This window comes from Acanthochromis polyacanthus, chromosome 15 (assembly GCF_021347895.1).
Source record: "Acanthochromis polyacanthus isolate Apoly-LR-REF ecotype Palm Island chromosome 15, KAUST_Apoly_ChrSc, whole genome shotgun sequence".
Lineage (NCBI taxonomy): Eukaryota > Metazoa > Chordata > Actinopteri > Pomacentridae > Acanthochromis > Acanthochromis polyacanthus.
The window spans coordinates 10,074,059-10,096,928 of NC_067127.1; the positions used below are offsets into that span (position 1 = coordinate 10,074,059).

Consider the following 22,870-nt stretch of genomic DNA (forward strand, 5'->3'; position numbering starts at 1 on the left):
TGGTCTTCGAAGGCTCTTCCCTACATGTGACCAGTCACTACTTATTGGCTTGCACCTGGTTAACCTCATGTAAGTGTAATTATTTAAGCTCAGTTCAGGGTCAAACCAGGAGTGGAAGAGTCTATTCCTCCATTTTTGTGCAGGATGTGGTATTTTAGACTGTGTTTTTGTTTCAATATCCTTCTTTTTCACTAAATGAAGCATCCACCACAGCCATGTTTTCTTCCCTTTAAACATATAGAACCGGCCAATGCGCGGGTGACTCTTTGCTACGGACCTTATGAATCCACTGGAGTGGTGCAGCACAGAATCTTCCGCCTGCAGGGTCTCCAAGGTGAAGGTTCTCCTCCTATCATAGCGGTGTTAGGACTCCTTCATGTTTTCTGCTTTATAATGCTCCAGGTCTGTCAAATCTGTCTGTCCAACATATCTGCAGTCGTTCTGAGGGCGTGTGGTCACTGGTGCATCTTGGAAGAAACACAGGACTGGAACATGGTGGAGCTTGTGGTCAGCGGGGAGGTGGTGTTCAGGTGTAAGATAAAGGAGCTTGAGTTTGGCGAGTTTGGTAAAGCAGAGACTACATGTTGCATCAGCGGGACGTCTGGAAACCTGCTGTGTTCTGCCCCAGAGGTGGAGATGGAAAACTGGATCCTGTCTGCAGGGAAGCTGTTACTGCAGTGGAGAATGCTCACTGAAGATAAGAGAACTGCCTGTCAACTAAAAAATAATGCATACATATGCATTCAGTTTCCCCCCTTAATCAGCTAAATAAACTATACAGACTGGAATCACTCCACTGCTTTCTTTCTGCATGAATTCCTGGGGCCCTAAATTTACCACAATGACTCTACTTTATATCAGCAGATGTTGATTCTTTTCTTAATTGCAGATTAAGAGAGTTTGCATCTTGACAACAGAACATAAATTAAGGTGGAAATGCATTTTCTTGAAGGCCTGTATCAAAATCAGTTTTTATTATGGTATTTAACAAACATGGTACACATTTTAAAGACCCCATTCAGTTTAAGTGAAGATTTTTTTGTTACCAGCATATCTGAATTGTGTTTTTCATATTCCAAAAGACATATTATGAGGTAAACCAGCCCTGAGCATTTCTGCTTTGAAATTGCAGTTCAAATATATCCAATATGGCACTACAAAAGTTTGAGCTCTCTCATTCATCTTCTTTTTCTTGAAAAAGTTTCTACATGGCAGAATTTACTATTATGCACCAAAACAACAGGTGAAATTTCTTGTATGTAAAAACCTGCGAGGCCATAAAACTGATTCTGGTACTGATGACAATGTCAAAACCACAAATTCAGGCTTCCAAGGTTTTATATTTAACAAATCAACGAGCTCAATCCCGTCAGCTTACCATACCCTTATTCTTCTTCAGAATTAGTTTCCAATATAAATCTGCCTGTCCTTGAATTACTCCAATATTAGTAGTGACTATTGTGTAAGGTCGAGTAGTTTTACAGTGTTTGAGCAGAGCTGGAGAGCTGGTGTACCTGAGGTGCAAAGAGTTGCCGAGGGGTGAGTGGAGAAAGGTGGAAGAAGAAATCATTTTTTATGGGAATGAAAAAAATGTAAGTTTAATACACAGAGATGCACTTTGGGGGGTTTATTCAATAAGCAGAGGGGAGGTTTTAGGTTATGTTTCTGTATTTACAACCAACTTAAGGACACACAAAATCTGGGAAAAATAAGTTTAGCAGTCGATTTGTCTGAGCAAATAATGAATCAGTCATTTGAAGTTATTGCACCTCTGTAAATACTTTGTAAAACCATACATTTTTTGTTAATGAATAAAATGCATGCATCAGCAGCAGCTTAACGCTACAATCAAACCACACTAATAAACATACTGCATTTATTGCATATTTTAATTATTTCATCTTTCAGTGCAATTCTATCAAGTTGTGCATATTTGTCAGTACTCAAAGGGATTTGTTCCTCTATTTTTACCATCGATAAATCACCATATAAATCTTGCTTAAGCCACTAAATATTCAAAAACATGTGTGCGCACTTAATGTTAAATCTCTTAGTTGTATGTAGAAAAGTTAAGCTACAGCACAGCTAAAGAGGGGGCAAAATTTTATGGAGCTTTTTCTTAGCATAGTGGTGACTAATACAAATTCTGATAAATACCTGGGGATTTGAAAATGACAAGTAAGCGTCAATATTGCTCTCAAAGCATCCAAGGCTGTGCTGTGTTTCTGTGCGTTTGTGTGTGTGTGGATCCCTCAGCTTCCGAAGAGGAAGCAGAGCCTTATGTCCTAAGTAGAAAACATGGCTGGAAGTCTCTGTGCCAGCTGGCTCATGTCTCCTGGTGAAGTGAGGTGTGACAATAAATACACACTCCTTCAGTAACAGCTAAGGTAGCCTAAACAAATACAGGCACTAAAAGCTACTGATGCATTAAATTTCAGCAGTTTTCATACCTGTGATATGTGAGTCACATTCATTGTATAAGTACATCAGTGAGGTGTGTGTGTGCGTCTCGTAGCTTCTGCTAATCATCTACAAAAATATATACCAATATAAATCAATACTGTTAATATATGCTAGTATTAAGCACATCAAAGGAAGTATCTGCAGTGTTAAAGCTGCTCCAGTAACAATGATTGTCACAAATTTGAATTTCAGTGTGTGAAAATGACTTATGTAAACCACTTTACCACTCAACAGCTGCTGCTCCAGTGGCAGCTCTGTGGTTCAGTGATTATGCTTTATGTTTGTATAAAGGTGGTGGAGGTGTAGCACCTTTTAGAGGAAGAAAATCTATGTTGTGCTCTTAACACAATGTTCACTAAAATTGTCACAGATTGTCACAAATCTAAAAGAGAGGATAAAATGTGTTGCATTAAGATAAAGGGGTTTTGGAGACAAAACTGCACCTCCACCATGGTTCTTGTTTCAAATCTCCATCACAAGTCCCTCTTCTGGAAGGCGCTCAGGTTAAAAGCAGTGTCCATGAACCTCTTCAGCTCATTGAGGTGGGTGGACTTGTTCCCTGTCGCAGGTGCAGCTGCAGGATCCCGTCCCACATACCTGGAACAAACATTCAAGGTTTGTCACCAGGAACAGGAATGAAAATCCTTCAACTAGTCCTAAGGGAGAAGTGAACTTTCTAGACATCAATTGAAAGGTATGCTATCTTTATACACTTTTCCAACTAATCATGTCTGACTTTGCTTAGTCTGGAAAATTAACCAAATTTAAGCTTAAAATTATGACATTAAAAAAAAAAAAAAAATCACATTAGTTCTACATGACTCGCCTAAAATATTGCCGAAAACAAAGTCTTTCTTATACACTCCTCAATGCAACTGAGAAGCTATTAGTGACTTGTTTGCCAGCAACAGTCACATGACAAAAATTCAAGGAATTTGTGACTTCCCAGAACAGCAGGATGTGTCTACACAAAGGAGATAAGATAAGGTACAAAAACAAAACAATACAAAAAAAATATATAGTGTAGGCAGACATCCAACATTAAAAGAGGCCTGCAAATTCTTCAGGAGCCCCCCCCCCTCAGATAACCACAAGCTCTCTACTCAGAGCGGCTTAAACAAACAAAACTAAGTGCTTTAAAAAAGGATTCTTTATGGCCAGAGAACCCTGTACCTTTCACCAGGGACATCCTAGATTCATGTTTATGACGACCTCTGACATTGCTTAAGAGACCCCTTTTTGCAGACTATCACTATTTCTGTATTAAATTGGGACATATATGCTTTCGTGTATTCCTAACTTCACATACAGACTTTTTGCAAGAGGACTGGGAATTGGAGACAGAACTTTCACACCTTCTTAAGGAACTGAACTGTTGTTTGCAACTCTGGTTTAAACGCTTTGATATTTAAGTGCCCTCTCAGCTGGACCTCTGCTCCTCTCCTCTCTACGATCAGATAAACAAGCAAGAGTCGTAAATATTTTAATGACCTGCTCCTCACCTCTGCAGAGGCTGGCAGAGACTTTCTCCTTTGTCCAGTCACAGAACTTCTAAAACTCATGTTTCAGAAATGTATTTTGTTATTCTGTGTTTACCAAAGATATAGTGAGATGTCAACATGCATTTTGAATCAACTCCCATTTTTCAAGCTGGTTTAAATCGAAAGTTACCAAACCTATTGTGTTATTCATGAACAGTACATTTTTCCTCCACAGCTCAACATTGCCACCTTTTATCGTCGGAATGCCATGACATTATCGAGGTTTTCACTGTATTAACCATAAAACTTTGCTTTATTCAGGTTTCAAAGACGTGGAAAAGTGTTTTACTCCGCCTAGTATGAACGTATGTTACCATGTTTTCACTGTGATACATGTAATAACCATTAGAATGCACACAAACATATAAATAGGAACTAGAACTCACATATTCTTAGATTAGCTTGTATATTCAGTTTATTTTTATCTTTGATTGTTCAAAATATATTGTAAGGATCATGGAGGAGTAAACAGATCGTTCTTTTGCGCGTTTTAATATTTTTAATCCTTATTTGATCCGGTTTCATCTCTCCCTCTGAGCCCAAAGAGGGAGGTTCCCCCAGATTCAAAGGAAGCCGCGCTGAACCCGTCAGCTCTCCGCCTTCTTTTGGAGTAAAAGTATAAAACCAGCCATTTTACGCTTCTCTTCCTCTTACGACTCTTCCTCTTAGCTCTTCCTTCCTAATTAGCTTTCAGAAACTACATTGAGCGATTCTTTTGTTTTTCCTTTGGCGCCTTTTCTTTTTTCTCTTTATTCTAAAGCTTATCCTGGTTACAGAGCGGGCCTCTGCTAACCACGACTCTTAATCATTTTTCTTTTAATCAAAGAATAGATATCTTCGCTCACTACCTGAACAAATAGAGCTACATTTTTGCTTGCCGACGATTTTTGATCAAGAACTAATTCGACCCCGTTTCACGGCTCCGACAGTTTTTTTTAGAGGCTTCTTTACCTATCTGTTCTCCAGCCAAACCCGCCGGCAGAGATAGACAAGAGCCTGCGGTTTTGGTTTTGTTTATCAAGCTATTTTTCGGTCAAGTCAACCCCAAAAGAAGGACCAACTGTTCCTGCGTTCTCTCCACCATCTACTGAGATCCACCCAGCTGGCCCGAACCGAACCAGAGGCGCTCAAAAGCATCAGCAGGCAGGACGCCAAGACGTTGCCATAGCGACAGACTTCACGACTCGGGAAATCCACCAAGAAGTTGAAGTTAAGGTCCGTTCAAGACGTTGTCCCAGCCGAACCTCTGAGCAGCCATTCTCCAACAAAGTAAGCCAGCAAACGCATTGGTGTGATCTGAATTATTGGGTTGACGTCTTAAAATAGCTTGAAATCTTCCTTAAATACCTTCCAAAATCTTCCTTTTAATAACTCCGTTTAGTCACTTATCAGTCGTTCATTTTCCAAATTATTAATCATCTCGTCATACCTTCAGCGGTCTGATTACTCAGTCCATAATCCCAGTTAGAAATGCAAATCTGAATAATTAAACACAAACACCCATTATATTTATTACTGTATTAATCACTGTTTTATTAGTTTTAGTCAATAAATATCTTTCATTTAGACCAAAATTACCGTCTTTGGCGTTTCTGTGTGTACAGACTGAGTCACTATTTCTTAGAATTCCGACATTCAGATATTAGACTGTTTAACTGAATTAATCCATTATCAGTTATTTCTCTACATTTGTAGAGTGGTGCCCCATTTCATAACGAGTGCAAAATTCATAATTCATATTTCCTACAATAGTAGTGGAAAAAGGTTTTCAGACACCCTTAGAATTTTACACAATCTCAAATGTTATCATGAAATATTTGTGGAAACATCTTGTTTCTGTATCAGAAGGTGTGGCTGCATCAGAAAGACACAAACAAATACAAAATATATACTTTCTGTTCATTGTTTACAAGAAAAACTAACAAAATTTAATTCTTGATAGTTTCAATACGTCAGTTCTCAGCATTGTCGGTGTCAAAGTCAACAAATAACAGAGAATGTGCTTAAAATTTAAGAAAAAAATTTATCAACCATCACATCATCAAATTCATATTTAGTAGTCCTGCCATTGGCACGGGGTTGAGCTCTAATCCTGGCTGGCATGATCCCCATGAGCCTTTCACACTGTTGAGGGGTAATCTTTTCCCATTCTTCTTGAATTGCTGCTTTTAACGCTTATAAATTCTTTGGTTTACACTTTGAAACAGACCTTCTGATAATCCACCACAGATTTTCAATGGGGCTCATGTCCGGGTATTGACCTGACCTGGATACCGTGCTCCTGTAGCCAAGTTCTACTGCTCCTGGAAGGGTGGCAAGGGGCATTATCTTGTTGAAGCATCCAGTTTTGACCTCAACAGAACAGTGCATGTGCAGAAGGGAGCATGTGGGTTTCAAGAATGGCACAGTGTTTATTATGTGTCATCACAGACAGTGAGATGACCAACACTCATGCATCCCTAAACCATGATACTGCCTCCACCTTGCTTGACAGTAGGTACTGTACATGCTTGGAGATCATGCTTCACCTGGCCTTCTGCATACCTTCACATTAGCAGGAGGAAGATAAAGCTGAAAACTGGACTCATCTGACCACAGAATCTTCCTCCAATTACTGGCTGTCCAGTTCTTGTGTGCTTGGGCCCAACAACACCAGGCAAACCTCTGTCTCTCATTGAACAGGAGCTTCTTGACAGCCAAGTAGGACCTTAAGCTATGATCTAAAAGTCGGCCGCGTACACTGGACACTAGTTCGGTTTGACCACCGCTGCTGAAGCTCCTGTAATGCCATTCGGCGGTATTCCTGCACATGCGGATCAGAATGCACCCATTTCTTGCTGAAAAACCGTTGGATGCCCATATCTTGGTTTGTTTCCCAAGTTCTTCGTCTATATTTCTGCAGAGCGTAATCAACTGCTGAAGGACTGCAGTTGCACTTCTTATCTGGAAACAGCTGTATCCTTTCTCGCTGAGTTTCCTGCATTAGGTTCCTTGTTTTAGCCATTTTTGTCTCTGAAGAACATTCAAATGTGCCCCTTTTACGTAGACACGAAGCAACAAAAATTGCGCCTTTTAATAATAAAAAGAATGCCCTTCATTAGTGGATCACTGGTACCAAAATGACCCAATACTCAAAATTTCTTATGTATTTTATGGAGCCAACCAAGTGTAAGCTTTTAACGGCTTTTTCAGGATTTGTTCAGTATTTTGGCTGTGACTGCACTAAAAGAAATTGCACTTGAAGACATAAGAGTGATTCTGAATGCAATATTTCACAAAGGCATGGAGTGTCTGAAAACTTTTTTTCCACCACTGTAAGTAGTAAAATATCCACAGTAGTACAAGAACCATTTTTTTTCCCCAGTATTGGTAGCACCTCTGGGCACTATCCGGAAAAATGTTGTACATAAGATTCCCCTTTTTCAATTTTTGTAAAAATAAGTAATCAAAGAAATTCAACATTTTTTGTTATTTATGAATTATGGCATTATAACTGTGTCATACTGCACAGAATACATATTTGACTTCTCTCTACTTTTAGTCATGGTTGTGCTGTTTCCATAGAGAAGCAGGATTTAATACTGCAGCGGAAAATGAGCTTAGAGTGAGTAAAAATGTGACTGGAACAAAACTAGGATTAACAAAAGCCCTTACCAGATGGGCTTCTTGTTGGCGACCACTGTAAGGAAACGTGGCCGGACATAATCATAGTAACCCATGTTCTTGTGCTCCTCCTGACACCACACCAGCTCAGCATTGGCATATTTATCTGCCTCTTCCCTGACCAGGTCAAAAGGAAAAGGAGAGATCTGACAGGGAAGGCACAGAGCGAAAGATAGAAGAAATTAAGAAACGGCATCACTCTCATGTCTAACTCTACATCGCATGTTCAGAGGGGAGAGGGGTTAAAAACCTGTTCAAGTCTGATGATGGCAACATCACTCTCCAAGTTTGTCTGTTTTCTCTCTTTAGCCAGTTCATAGTAGACTTTGCCTGTGCAGAAGATGACCCTCTTCACTTGGCCTGGGCTTTGACTTGCATGGCCCTCATCAGGAATCAGCCTCTTGAATTTAGTGCCTGCAAACATTAAATATAGCATGTTTCAAATAGCAGACACAGTTACGTCACACTTCATTAAGTAAAACTCTACCTTTGGCGAGGTCATCAAAACTTGACCTTGCATCCGGGTGCCTCAGCAGAGACTTTGGAGTGAAAATGATCAGCTGCATAAGAAAAACGAGGAGGGGGGAAAAAAGTTTCCATCAGTGACAACAGATTGATCCTGTCATCCGTATCTTCATTGTGCTCAGCAGAAAAAACTCCAGAGATAAAAGTTTTTATCTCTTTTCACGCTAATTTGTTGCCAACATATAGCACGGAACATCAGCATTGGGAAAACAAAACATTTCTTTAACAATCAAATAAATAAAGCCTTTGTGCTCAGTCAACCGAGTCCAGAAATTCAGAGTTTTTCATAAAAAAAAACAACAATATTATCCCCTGTTGGCCCCCTCACTAATTTGCTCAGGAAGTAATTTTCTCATGCTTCGCAAAGCATTGCATTTATGTGCGACAGGGGATCAGTTAAGACATTCACTGTGGCTGAAAACTGGGAGAGACTGAAAAAGAAGCTGCGCATATAGGAGAAAAAAAAAAGAGAAAAGCTTCACACACCAAAACTTTATACGCAAATTAGCTCTACTTTAGGGGTTAAAAGTGGTAGTTAATAACATACAAACAACATTTGTACTGTAAAAGAGTTGAGTCAGTGTTATGAAAGCTTATTCAGGTGTGTGCAAACCAAGATCTGTTCCAAATCACAGCTTTAACATTGCATTGTGGCACTGAAGAAATGGACAAGCAGCAGGACACAACAACTACTTCTTCTGGCATTTTCACATTTGAGACTTTGATTTCAGTCAAAACAAAGAAATTATAGACAAATACAAGGGAAACTAATTTTTAAGAGAAGTCACAATACTAAGTTTTCAGGACTTCAGAATAAGTGTTAAACGTCTGAACAAGATAGATGAAACCAGTGAGTTATTTCAAATGCTAAAACAACCATTACATGAAAAGAACAAACTCAAGTGAAGCACACCACAGATAAAATACAGTAAGGATGATGTTACACTTTACCGGTTTCCTGAATGGCAGCAGAATCTGTCGCCTGAGCACATGACTGTAGTTGGCAGGTGTGGAGCAGTTGACCACAATCCAGTTACAGTCATACAGCTGCTGGACTTCAAAATCTCCACTAAATTCCTGTGTAAAAAATGCAATAAAAATAAATTGCGTTGTTTATAAACGTTAATGAAAGAAACAATCAGGTTATACATGTCTTCATTGCAGCAATGCTGTTTTTTGTCAAAACTGGGCATAAGCTGAAGCACATAAAAGCATCAGCGCACTGTATCGCACTCTTGCACCCACTCAGGATGGAGAATGTTAATCACTTAGTATGCTCTCACTAATAGTTTGATCAATACCCCATTTAAAGATGAATCTGGTCAGCTTCTGCTGATACAGCCCACTGCGATTCCCCTCTAGCATGCTCCCTCATACCAGCTGACCCTTGGGAATATGTGTTACTGCTGAATACCAACACGTCAGGGCCATAATGAAGAGACTTTTCAGCTCTAGATATATAGCCAATCATCACTTAAGCGCTGATGATATCAGCAGGGCCAAAAAAAACATGAAAGTACCGGATGTTAAAGCAGCCCACTGAGGAGTGCTTAGTATTTCTTTGACATAAACCATTAGAGGAAAGTACACTCGACCATTTGATGAGTATTGTAATTTGTACACGTGAACATACAGGGATGTGATCTGGATCATCTTTGCTCATTTGCAGGAAGCGTTCAGGTCGAGCAGATGAATGTTCTGGACCCTGGAGATAAAGCAGGACACATAATGATCAAACACATATAATACAACAATATCCACATTCATCTCTAAACACTCCACAAAGACCTTTCATTTTCTATAGTATGTCCAGGTTAATTTTCTCACCATGCCTTCCATTCCATGTGGCAGCAGCAGGACGATGCCGTTGTTGCGGACCCACTTGGCCTGACCTGAGCTGATGAATTGGTCAATGATACACTGAGCCGTGTTGTGAAAGTCTCCAAACTGGGCCTCCCAGAGGATCAGAGCATTAGGATTGGCCATGGCAAAGCCAAGCTCAAAACCTGAGATCACAGTCAACGTTATACAGAGCTACAAAATGACTTATTACAGCATCGTGTGCAGTCAGACCACTTTCAGTCTTACCTAGAACACCATACTCTGATAAGGAGCTGTTGCAAACAGTATAAGGAGCCTGGTTCTCCCACAGGTGGTTCATGGGAACACAGATACGTTTGTCCACCTCTTGGTCGTGAAGAACATGATGACGGTGACTGCAAAACATGAGAGAAGCAGTGACAGTAAGCAGCGAAACAGGGGTACGGAAACGAGATTACAGCCATGCCACTGGCTGTGTGAGCTGTTCTTTGAGCTGAATGCATGCTAACCAGCTGGCAGTGAAAATGCTGGCATGCTAGTGTTGAGCAGTTATAATGCTAGCATGGTCACCATATTATCACTTTAGAATGTTCGCATGCTGAACTGCTATCCTCTGCAGACCATAAACCACATCTAATGCAAGTGGAGATCTTAGTGAATAGTATGCAATTGATCAAAAGACAGATGGCCTGCAGCAAGAGTGGCTAAAAAACATGACTGTTGTGTCAAGTTATTCATTTGTGGGGGGTACTGAAACATATTCCAGAGCTTAAAAAGTACTTCAGTGTCATGGCATCTATTAGTTAGAGAGATAAAAACAACCATACAAACTAATGTAAGAGACTGTGACACAAGCAGAATGCAAAAAAATATTTCCAGCAACTTGTGATCATTGGTATTACTTATATAAACCAAAAAAGGTCAGAAAATAAATGTTCAATCAGTACATATAAAAACAGAAAATAGGAATACAGCAAATTCCCAGATTTGACAAGCTAGAAGCAGTTAATGTCCATTGTTTTTGCTTGATAAATGACTTAACTGATCAATCATTTATTGATTACGCATGTAATTATTTCACCACTAGTATTTAGAGAACAAAAAATGGTATTCAGAACTGTAGATGATGTTGCCAGATTGTCAGGCAACTGTCAGTATTCTAAGCAGTTTTAAATGATGATGGTGAAAACAACAGATTTTCTAAAGTAGCTTGATTATTCAAAGAGTCTTAACCTTAAGTACACACACACACAGAGCAGCCCGTGATCTCAGCCCACAAAGGCATTCCATGAAGAGTCCTCTCCTCTCATCTCTCCTGATCTTCAGTTAGAATGAGGCTCAACAAGAGCTGATGGGAGCAAAGAGCCAAGCGTTAACAAGCTCTGCCAGTCGGCTCGCTCCCTGGAAAGAATCAGCCTTCAAAACCAGCACGATCAGACAATCACTTAAACCCCTTTAACATCACTTTGATGACATCTACACACATGCATACATTGAAATGCACACACAGTGCTGGAGGTTATGTAAGGGTCAGGCAGAAGAACGGCAGGAAATAATGAAAAATTGCTATCCTGAATGTGACATATCGCCTCCAAGAACACTAAATTATCGTGATATGAGCCTTTGAATAATATTATCCATAATTACGGACTAATGAGGGCACATCATTTGCTGCATAATGGTTGAATCCTTGATCCACATTTGCAGGAGACACACTTTCTCTTCAAGAAATCCTTTTATGAAAGAAAACAAAAATAGAGAACATCCAGCATTAATTGCAATAACACTTCATTTCTATTTTCATTTTCACAATCCACCTGCAGACAGCCTAAAGAGGACCGAAATGGCATGCCCACCTCTCTTTTCTTTACATTTTTTTTGACTTACACACACAAAAACACACACGCCTCCCCTGCCTGGGGGCCCCATTAGTCAGGGAAAGGGGTGCACAGTGCAGCACATGCAACCCATCCAAACACGACGACTGAATCCATTAGTCCACGCCGCTACGTACATCACAGAAACACATGCACGCCCACTCAACTGTAACATGCCAATATGCTCAGCTCCTAAGAACTATGAAGGGAACCAGAATAGTGGGGGATGAAAGCAGTGTAGGTGGGGAAGAAGAAAAAAAAAACAATGAGGGGAGTTAAAAAGGGTGAAGTATAAAGACAAAGAATGTAAAAAAGACTAACAGCCGACAACAAAGAGGATTTAAATAAACAACAAGGTTACACTGAGATGTAGACTGGATGGATTGCTGTCATTTTTCCAGCTAGGCAAATCACCCTGCTGAAAGGGACAGCGAGAAGTAGATCTCACTGGTAAATGCGAGGCAAAGGAGAAAGCCCCGTAGCCTCTGGTTAGTTAGTGTGATGTATGTCGCTGCGAGCTGAAGGGGGGGGTGTTGTCAGAGAAGATGGGCTGGTGGAGAAATGATAGGGGACAGATGAGACAGGCACAGTAAAAGGGGGGCTGGTTTTGTTCATGTGTCACTTGTTCCCTCCATACCATGACAACACCATGTGGGCTTCACAGATCCCAGGAGACTGCGCCGACGTCTCCTGTCTGTCAGACTCACTGTGATACTCTCCACACAGCCCCAGTTACTTAATTCCTGTCTTCAAGAGAGTGCCATTTACCCTTTCACTGTGGTCGGGTATGCTGAAACCAAGATACTTAACTTGTGTGTAAAAACAATTGAAGAGTCAATATAGGGCTGGCTGACGTAGTTCAGCTGTAGTCTGGATATTTAACACTGTAGATATGTATATATAACAATCTCACATATCAGACATAAATCCTATATAAATAAAAAACCTGATGCTCACACTGTCAAAACACTGAACTGTGCTCCACAAAAACTCTTCAAAAGCATTAAGAGGATGTTTTGTTAATATTCAGTTAAATATTTTTATCGTTAACTTGGACAACAGAAGAGAATGATAAACAGATTATGTCTTTTCATCACATTATAATTCAGCTCCAAGTTGATAAGCAATCATACTGACAAGTTCTACATCACTGTAAAGAAAGATAGAGGTAATGTGAGACAGAAAAAAGTGAGAGGAGGAGAGACGCCTCTCTATTCCCTCAGAAACACACTTTAGGTTTTTTTTTTTCCTGCTTATGCAGACAGACATGCACATTTGAAAAAGTTTCATGGACGCAACATTAAGCTCACCTAAAGGTTCCTCGCTCAACATCTTGCCCACTGAGTCGTACATGTATGCCGTCTTTGAGAAGAGAGCCGAAGGCCATGTACTCCCCCAGAGCCCAGTCCATCTGACGATTCTTCACCAGGTCGGCTCGACCACGCAGGATACGAGACACACCTGAGGACACACAGGTAGAGGAAACATAAAACAAGCTGGCATCTTTGGTGAACATTAAGGTAGAATACACAAATGTATTGGATATATACATTATACTACACAGCAAATAACACTGAAAAGCTTTGCTACAGCATGAGCCAAATCAGCTGTGCAGATCAAACAACTGCTTTCAGGAAAGAATATGGGATCCATTTATGTAATAATACCTGTAGAAAAATTTAATAATTGTGGCACGAGATTTGCATAATTTACTAACGTTTAGCATAACACTCACAGGCATGTATTTCATAATGCAGATGCATGTGTTCTTCTGTCACTGTGTAGATTAGTAGTGCAGTACATCAATGTTAATGCTACCATCTCTATTGCCATGACTGCAAGTCTGTCTCACAGCTCTGTTCTCCAGCACAGAACAACTACACTCACCAGGATGGATCTTAAAATCTTCAAGAGGCACTGAGCTGGCTGTCTGACCAATGTGCTGCAGAACGTCCTCATCCAGTCCTGTAGGGAGGCAGCTCATGCTTCTGGGCTCTCCCTCTGCCGTGAAGAAATCTGCAGAGAAAGAAATCAGCAATCCAGCAGGAAGGAATTACTCAGAAAAAGCAGAAAATCAGAAAAGGAAAAATGGTGCAGATTGCATTACCTAACGCCACTGCGTTTACTCATTATAGAGGGAAACGCAATAAAGGTAGAGGCATCTTTTTATGGTAACGGAACAGTTTACCTGGCCAAGGGGAGTCAAGCCAGTGTCGAATGTGTGAGATCTTCTCATCCTTAGAGCTGGTGTATGCCTCTTCACAAATCTTGTCATATTTGGCAACCTCCTCCTGCAATCACATTTCGTAAAAGGAGCAATGAATAATTCCCCAATTTAACTGTCACAGGGTTTATTTAATTTAATTAAAGGACTTCAGCTGACTAACCAAAACTGTGTGTAGCTGAGACAGAGAGAAAACGAAAGTGAGAAGAAGAGAGACATTAGAGGAGGAGAAAAGCCTCTAGTAGCACTAACAGTTCTGCCTTTGCTATATTATAAATGGGGCTTTCACCACAGTCCAAATAGCAGCCCACACAACAGAAAACAATGTCCATCAAAAGTCGGACCTAGCACACCAGAGAACTGCTGCAGTATTTCTCTGACATGTGAGATGAAAAAAAAAAAGTTCAGAATTGATACTAGGGTCAAAGTTTTTGTTTTGGATGAAGAGCCTTTCCAATTTCACTCAATGGTGCCCAAATCTGAGATATACTTCAGGTTCATTGAGCAATATATACACTATGTGAGGGATTGTAAGACCTGGTGATTGAAGTGAGGCAGTAAATTGAAACTCAAATGCAGCAGTGCTGGCATAACATATTTAGTCGAAGGCTAGGGTAATATCTAAGTGTGATTTAGTGCACACAGCCCAGCAGATGGTGATATAGCAAATAAAACAGCATACAGTAGCAGCGAGCAATATACAGTACATTTAACAAGAGAAAACTGTGTTAGATCACAAACCTCAAATTCCTGCAGCGTCACCACTCCCTCAGCAATGAGCTTATCGGAGTACTTTTTCAGCACGTGCTCCTGTCGACGGATCTGTTTGTACATGAGCGGCTGGGTGAACATGGGTTCGTCCATTTCATTGTGACCAAAACGTCTGTAACTAACCTGTAAAAAAGTAAAAAGCACACAGGTTAAAACCACATGATACTCTCTGTACGTATGTAGCTGATGATTCCATTAAGACTTGACTGTGACTGACCAGGTCGATGACAACATCTTTGTTAAAGGTGGACCTCCACTCTGCGGCCACCCGGCACACGTACGTGACAGCCTCAGGGTCGTCAGCGTTCACGTGGAAGATGGGTGCATTGACGACCCGAGCAACATCGGTGGGGTAAGGAGAGGAGCGGGCCACTCGAGGATCTGTCGTGAAACCAATCTGAGGCGTACATGCAAAACTGATGTAATTTAAATTGCATATAGGATCAGATTCTTTTTATTGTTTATTTTCTTAGGATCTGGAATTTTAACAACACAAATTATTGCGTATAGCACAAACACTATATGTTATTTTCATTATACATTTCCACTGACAGATAATAGTGAATTAGTGTTCACGATTCTTGTAAAGTGACACTGATATCTCCATTACCTGATTGTTGACCACCACATGGATCGTACCATGTGTGGTATAGGAGGGGAGCTCACTCAGGTGGAAGGTTTCATACACAACTCCTTGTCCAGCAAAAGCAGCATCACCATGCATCAAGATAGACATCACCTTAAAAACAACAGTTAGACTCACTGAAGCCTTTTGTCAGCCTGTTTTCAAATATGTGCCCTGTAAAATAAGAATTACCTTCTTTCCCTGAGTGTCTCCTCTGTAGAACTGCTCAGCTTTGGCCTTCCCCTGAACAACCGGATCGACTGCTTCCAGGTGGGATGGGTTTGCCATGAGTGACAGCGTGATGTCCTTGTCCGTCTCCCGGTTAATCCTCTCATGGTACATCCCAAGGTGGTATTTGACATCACCTGAGCCCTACAGGAGTAGAAATGGAGGTTCTATAAAGCATCAGCTGCACCCTCAACATACTTTCATCTGATGGTTTTTAATATAATTACATATCAACAGCTTTCTCACCTCATCTGCAGCCTCTAATTTGGGGTCAAACTGACAGAAAATCTGATCCAGGTCCTTTCGGATCACATTGGCCAAGACATTAAGTCGACCCCTGGAAGCAGAGTGCACAAAGTGTGCATCAGATAGGGAAGGGAAAGGAATTGGCTGCGGGAACAGACTCAATTGAGAGGTGGGAAAAGGTCCAAAGCACTTTACCGATGAGGCATCCCCATGATCACGCTGTCGATGCCGGCAGCGCTCGACTTGTCAATGATGGTTTTAAGAGCAGGGATGAGGACTTCACAGCCTTCCAGACCAAATCGTTTCTCCGATGACCACTTCCTGGCGAGGAAATCCTCAAATCTAGACACAATAACAGTTCTCAACAGTTCACGGATGTTTTTTCCACAAACATGTAGTCTTACACAACTGATAATACAGAATATATAGCTACTAATAGTGACGGCAGCACAGTTCCATTACAGAGACTAATTACGATGGTTGAATTGGTACTCAAGGATCTAACAATTTTATCTCCAATATGTGTGTGTGTTAATAGGAGTGAAACAACAGCATAGAACAAGCTAGAATACAGTAAGAAATACATGCAGACTAACAATAGACAGATCACTTCGAGGAACCTCTAGTGATTTCAGAGATCATTTATCAAGGTGAAAATGAGCTCACATGAAGAATAGGCTGTTAATTTCTCAATATATGTGTGTTAGAGTTTTGTTTATGTTATGTGAGTCCCGGACATGAGCTATAAGTAAAAGTGAGGTATTGTGCTGTCACCAAAGTATAAGTCAGTGGATGTTTATTTATTGCTGACCGTGTGGATCTGATCAGGCGGGCGAGCAAAGTCCTCTTCTCAGCATTAGTGAACTGCATGATTCCTGGACTCTCGAATTTCTGCCGAATCCACTGACACTGGTCCACATTGTTAATGAACATAAATTCGACCCCTATGTGACCACAGTAGGATGTCTGGAAAAGAAACAAAGACAAATAGCATGGTATAGATTCATGGCTTTCCTCATCATTAGATGCATGAACGGACACAAAGGAAGTACCTCTAGTCGGCGTATAATTTCTCTAAGTGGAAGAGTAGCCTCTTGTCCACCGATGAAGGTGGTGGAGGGCAGCTGGAAGCTTCTGTCCAGGTCAGACTCATCCAGACCATAGAAACCTACAACAGCATGATGAGTAACATACAGGAGGTTTGATTAAGACTAAAGATAGCTCCTACTATGTGACCCATTTTCTTCTTCCTAAATTATGACTAAAGTTGTTTTCATTCATTTGTATAAATGCATTGTCATGATATTTTTGTGTAGTATTTAATTGTAGAGAAAGAAACGTACATCCTTGTAGGGAGCGCTATTATAATGTAGTTCAACAGGGCTTAAGAAAATCTAAACATTAAAACCAAAGATCATCATTCAAGTGACATTCAATGATCTGAAAACTGAAAACACACATTGTTGCATTACACATTTTCAGTTTATGAGCCATTAGAAGATTTTAACTTCTTCTTTTGATATCATGTAAACGCAGCAGAAATCACAGGGTAGAGTGTGAACAATAATAAAATGCATTATTTATGTTACTGCAATGTTTATGTTAATTATTCATATCAATTTGAATATTTGCTACTGTGCAGATTAGGTTATCAGTCGGTCATCGAATATTTGGAAAAACTGAATAATTGATCAATGCATTCATTCAGCATAGGTTCCAAACATTTATGTTATGGCTTGTAAGGGAAAATTAACTAATATGATCATTTGTAAAATATGCAGAGAAAACAAGCAATTTGAAGGTACTCTCTTGGGCTATGCAGCCTTCCAATGGCCATTTTTCACATTTCATAGACAAAATGATTCATTGATATAATAATATTGATATATAATATTGATATAATATATAATGACCAAAAGATTAATTCATGATGAAAATAATCATTAGCTGCTCTAAATGAGACTCAAGGGCTCCCTCCATACTCAGAGCAATGAATTAACAGACAATATTGCAAAGTTTAATCCCAGCTGATTGGTTTGATGACAAAGGCAATGAAAAATAAAGCCTTGGTAGAGAATAACAACCATAATCCAGAATAAATTAGTAGACAGTGTGGCACCGGGACATATGGAGATACAGCATTAGTATGAGAAGACCCACATACAGGTGGATTTCTGTGCTGACCAAGCCCACCTGAGCGAGCTGGTCAAGCTCAAGATTGCAGACAACATAAGAGGAGACAGGTGCAAATCATATTAGGAACACTGGAAAGACGAAGGGGGCCAAGAATAGACTCGTGCACTATCAGCTGACCGAATAAAGGGCTACGGAGACTGTCATTAGCTTTCATTAGGGAGCTATAGCCCTTGTGACAATACATAATGCGCTGCTATGTTCTGACACACACTGATCACTGATAGCAAACAATGTCTCTCTCGCTCCTCTTTACTCGCTATTACGGTAGACTTCGATCGCTTTCTGTGGTCCCGCATCCTCCAGCCCGCAGTCCACTAAATGAAATGGAGAATGACATGAGTTTGGCCTGAGATTAATGACAGCATTAAGCTGACCAACTCGTGTACGCACTTGGCGGAGAATGTGATGGGGCCCTTTATACTGAAATACCACTTCCCATCTGAGCCTGATGAGTTACACAACCCTGGATCAAGGATGTGTGTAAAATGTGAGCATAGCTGCACATGTATCTACTGGAGGAAAAAAAAACCTTAAGGGGATACAAAAATGTTATTAAAATAAAAAACAAATGAGATATTTTCATTATAAAGAAGATAAAGTTTTTAAAGAAAGCCTGCCAGGGAGACTGAAATCCTTAAGTATGACAAGTATCCTTACAGCTAATTAGAAGCAAGGACTTCTATAGTAGGAAACTCATCAGCATATATGATGCCTGTGGGGTAACTTCACATGCAAGGAGTTGAAAAAGGGGTATAAAACATAGAGCTCTTTTGTCCAAAGTCTATATTCAAAAATAAAAGTATGATACTACACATGTGCAGTTATTACTCTGACTTGTTTTTTAGAAATACAACTGATGTAATCGCGACCACATCACATTTTAAATTCCTGGAAGTGGTTTGTGATATATAATACTATGCCCAGGATGAAAGAGTCTTACCTAATTTATCAATGGTGGTTATCAGGTCGGAGGGAACAAAGGAGTCCAGGTCAGCTTCTAGGATACCAAGAGGGTCTAACTGAGCAACATGGTGACCACGAATCTAAGAGACAGACAGAGATGTGGAAGAAAAAAGGAAAACAAAGAGATTCAGGTAAGAAAAAAAAAGAAAAACAGAACTGTGACAGGCAGGAAAGATTAAGGAGCAAATTGATTTCCATCATGATGCCGAGTATGAACAGCTGGAGAATAAGCAAACACTCAGCTACAGGTCAACCTTTCTAAGAAAAGAGACCCTTGGGAGTGCTTTTATGTCTGCGTACAGACATGCACACACATTTCCAGCAGGATTGCAACAAGCTGGGAATAAAAGTAACACCTTTGCCAAAAGACAGAATTTAATAAATCCCTTGGATAGTTCCTGGAATTAATTTGAGGGCGAAAGGAAATGTTAACACCTGTTTTGTTTAAGTAGTCTCTTTGATATTTCCATTTTCAAAAGCAGCCAGGGTAAGTAGGTTAGAGCTAATCTTGCAATTTGCATAACCTCGTGCAGGGACAAACAAATTGTGTATTCCTTTTAATACTAGGAGATGCACTATAAACAGCTTTCTTGGCCAGTTGTATCTCTTTTGGCAAGTCCAAATGGATTCTGTTTGATACATTTTGACACAACGGTCAGAGATACAAATAGTCAGTCAGCTGTGGCTCGAGGAAGATGTCTTAATTCTATACACAGACACTGCAACAAGACTGAAACAGATAGACATGAATCTTTAACTTAGTACTTATCACAAATCCACCATATTACAACTAAAGCCGATGCAAGTGTCTGTGTGTGTGTGTGTGTGTGTGTGTTCTTCACAGCTGGTCTGGGTGAATGTGCCGTACCTGGTAGGCTCTAATAAGAGTGTGCACAGCCAGGTGGTCCTCCACCACTTTCTGTGCCACGTCAAGTGAGTGGGACAGAACTCGGCCCTGGAGCAGGGTGGAGGGGCGTGTCACACCTGCCTCGCCAGATGGACTGGAGGCCTGGATGTTTCGGAAGAATCCGTCCCAGGACTAGAACACAGAGGAAGACGGATCCAACAGAGACAAACAGGGCTATGAAAAACATCTGAAGCTTACTGACTTAGTTGCAGATGATAGAGAAGTGAAAGGCAGTCCAGAACATCTATAGCGTATTTGTACATGCCCTAAGCAAGTATTTATAACATAACAAAATAAGTATGATATTATTAAGTTCCCTCTGCTAGAGATATGATTAACTACAGTTCAAAACCAACAAAGGAAGTTAATTGTTTTAATTTCTTCATACTCCAGCTGTTAATGATATTGTCATCTTTGTAAATTTCCATCAATAACCCAAAAAATGTACAATATCCAACAGAACTGAGTATGTTCCTGTGTAATAACACTTAAAATTCAAATAACTGAACAATGTAAGACTTCACAGTGAGTAGACTGTTTCTGCTTATGTCAAATTGAAAAAAATATAACGGTTTAGATTTACTATATAGGAACAGTGGTCCCACAGTAAGCTGTCAGAGCAGCAAAGATCAGCACACATTTGATTCTTGAAATTCATGTATTTGATTCTTTTAGTACTTTGCATTTCCACTATTACTTTTGATGGCAACCTCAGTCCTCAGCATGGAGAACACCAGTGTCGGTGTCTCTCTTTTTAGTCCTTCTAGCAATTCTTTTCCATGTGAAGTCACAATGGAGACAGCCACAGTAAATGGTTCCAAAACTGTGAAAGTCATTTTATAGCCATGTACACTCATAATTGATAATCACTCATGTATGCTATTTTTTCAGTGATCACAGGTTTTCTAACTACTGCTTGAGTGATAGCAGGTGTTTTCATTTTTGCGGCATTTGCGTCTATTCAGAAGGCTTCATTTTCAATATAATATCTCTAAAGTATTTGCTTTTCATTGTTCATATGAAATCTACTTGTTAACTTCGATATAATCCAACTATTGCAAGGTGATACAGTTTTGAAACATTTGACATTTAAGTGTGCATAGAGGTACATTTACCTGTGCTGTATACTGTATATTCTACATTACAAACTTGGCATGTGTTGTTACCACTATTACCTCATGCACGTTTTTGTGGTCCTCCAGCCAGGCAAAGTACATCTCCTCCACATAGCTGGAGCTGCTGGCCACCGCTGGAAGAAGAGGCTCAGTCCTGGAGGAGGAAGAGGAAGAGCAGCCTCTTTTGGGATCAACCCAGCGCCTGGCCGGGCCCCTTGCACACCCACGAAGCAGCTGGTTCCCTCCTGCACACCCACCCTTCAGCACACCCGCTAACGCCCGAAACTGACTCATGGCTGCAGGAGACAAGGAAAAAAAAGTGAGAGTAGAAAATGTGCAGTATTTGGTTTGAGTCACACCATCCCCGGAATGAGAAATATCTAAATGTCACGTATCATAGTATTTTAGCCGTTTAAACTAGCTGTAGGATTGAAAAGAGCGCATATGGCACATAATGAGACAATAATTGCGCACAGTCGGGATGACCTTTTACTATTTTCGCTGAAATCTACATCTTAGCTGCACATATTCAATGCTGAAGCACTGCAAGAGTAAACATAACCGCGTAACGGCCTGCTTCTGTTGCACGATCTGTGCAGCTGCAAACAGCGCGCAACCGCGAACGTCCCAACTATGACGGTGCTGCAGTATCTGACCGCTGAAGGAACTTCCTCACCTTTCTCCCGCAGGATGCTTTGCTTTGCTTTGCAGGCTCCTTTTGGACTAAAGCGTCGACATCGCTGCCCAAACACTGCCTATTTCATCCTGCATGTATTCCCCTTTTCCCCCTCTCGGACTTCTAATCCCTCAGCGTCAACATAAATCCTCATAATCTCCACTCGCCTCTGACATTGCAAAAGCGCGCTACCACGCAGGCGAGAATAGAACAGTAGTATTCAAAGGTCAAATTCGCTTTATTTCTGCAAATTACAATTACCTTAGACTGCACCGCTGTTTGGCTTTACTGTCATCGCCGAGAGGTGCAAGTAGGACAGGTATCAGTGAAGGTGACACAGATCCAAGTGGAGTTTGGCACGCCCTCCTCCACCGTGCGTCAGGTGGTGCGTCCTGTGCGCACGGTGGCTTGGGGTGCCTGCTAAACACACCTGCTGATGTAGGGGCACACAGACGGGGAAAACATAAAACACAGGCTATGCTCCTTCAAAAAAAAAAAAAAATCAGAAATCAATCAGCTGCAGTGCACTAAGTTTTAGAATCAGAATACTTACTTTGAATCTATGAGCACACACTTCAACCAGACAGGTGATCCCCCCCCCCCCCACACACACACACACACCCTCCCTCCCTCCCTCCCTCCCTCTCAGATACATCACACGTGTCTTTGCCTTCAGTGTTAATTATACAAACCAATTAAACTTTTATAAAGGCTGAACATGAGTCATTTGAACAAGTGGTTTCAGATTGATGGGCTTCTACCTTGAGTGGGTTAAACAATAAGATAATTGGCCCTCCCTCCACCCGGCCTCTTTTCTTTCCCCCTCACCAACCCCTGCTCTCCTCCTCATCTAGATTTTCATCATTCATACTTGCAGGCACAGAGGGAACAGCATTATCAATCATGACAAACACACCACTGAAAGAGGGGTGGGGGCACGGACTGGGCACAAGACGCAGGAGGATCTACCAGACTGAGCAACGTTAGGTCTAAATATTGGAACATCACCAATCACAGCAGCATTGGGCT

The 22,870-nt window shown here is 40.7% G+C and overlaps 2 protein-coding genes across 3 annotated transcripts; one reads left to right on the forward strand and one right to left on the reverse strand.

Annotated features, from left to right (window-relative positions):
* Positions 1-195: 195 nt before the first annotated feature.
* On the forward strand, positions 196-695 carry c15h10orf53 (chromosome 15 C10orf53 homolog). The gene is made up of 3 exons (XM_022212118.1): positions 196-334; positions 437-556; positions 631-695. Exons 1-3 carry the CDS (start codon positions 196-198, stop codon positions 693-695), a joined length of 324 nt encoding a protein of 107 aa, XP_022067810.1.
* Positions 696-1,612: 917 nt separating this feature from the next.
* ogdhl (oxoglutarate dehydrogenase L) lies at positions 1,613-22,397 on the reverse strand. 2 transcript variants are annotated; one of them, XM_022212261.2, is made up of 23 exons: positions 22,103-22,397; positions 21,226-21,461; positions 20,012-20,182; positions 19,121-19,223; positions 17,037-17,152; positions 16,796-16,950; positions 16,180-16,326; positions 15,985-16,075; positions 15,703-15,882; positions 15,496-15,624; positions 15,103-15,282; positions 14,856-15,008; positions 14,079-14,181; positions 13,778-13,906; positions 13,201-13,351; positions 10,281-10,408; positions 10,020-10,198; positions 9,826-9,897; positions 9,144-9,269; positions 8,155-8,227; positions 7,918-8,081; positions 7,659-7,813; positions 1,613-3,060 (listed from the first exon to the last, which is right to left on the reverse strand). In XM_022212261.2, the coding sequence occupies exons 2-23, from the start codon at positions 21,457-21,459 to the stop codon at positions 2,937-2,939; spliced, it is 3,063 nt and encodes a 1,020-aa protein (XP_022067953.2). In that variant the 5' UTR covers positions 21,460-21,461; positions 22,103-22,397; the 3' UTR covers positions 1,613-2,936. The 2 variants fall into 2 exon arrangements, with proteins under 2 accessions (XP_022067953.2, XP_022067963.2); XM_022212271.2 differs by lacking the exon at positions 22,103-22,397 and adding an exon at positions 21,842-22,063.
* Positions 22,398-22,870: the final 473 nt, after the last annotated feature.

Coding starts and splice junctions, on each gene's coding strand:
- c15h10orf53 (XM_022212118.1), top strand. CDS start 196: ATGAAGCATCCACCACAGCCATGTTTTCTTCCCTTTAAACATATAGAA. Junction 335..436: donor CCGCCTGCAGGGTCTCCAAG/GTGAAGGTTCTC, acceptor ACATATCTGCAG/TCGTTCTGAGGGCGTGTGGT. Junction 557..630: donor GATAAAGGAGCTTGAGTTTG/GCGAGTTTGGTA, acceptor TCTGCCCCAGAG/GTGGAGATGGAAAACTGGAT.
- ogdhl (XM_022212261.2), bottom strand. CDS start 21,459: ATGAGTCAGTTTCGGGCGTTAGCGGGTGTGCTGAAGGGTGGGTGTGCA. Junction 19,224..20,011: donor CTCTTATTAGAGCCTACCAG/GTACGGCACATT, acceptor TCTGTCTCTTAG/ATTCGTGGTCACCATGTTGC. Junction 8,228..9,143: donor TGCTGCCATTCAGGAAACCG/GTAAAGTGTAAC, acceptor TTTCTTATGCAG/CTGATCATTTTCACTCCAAA.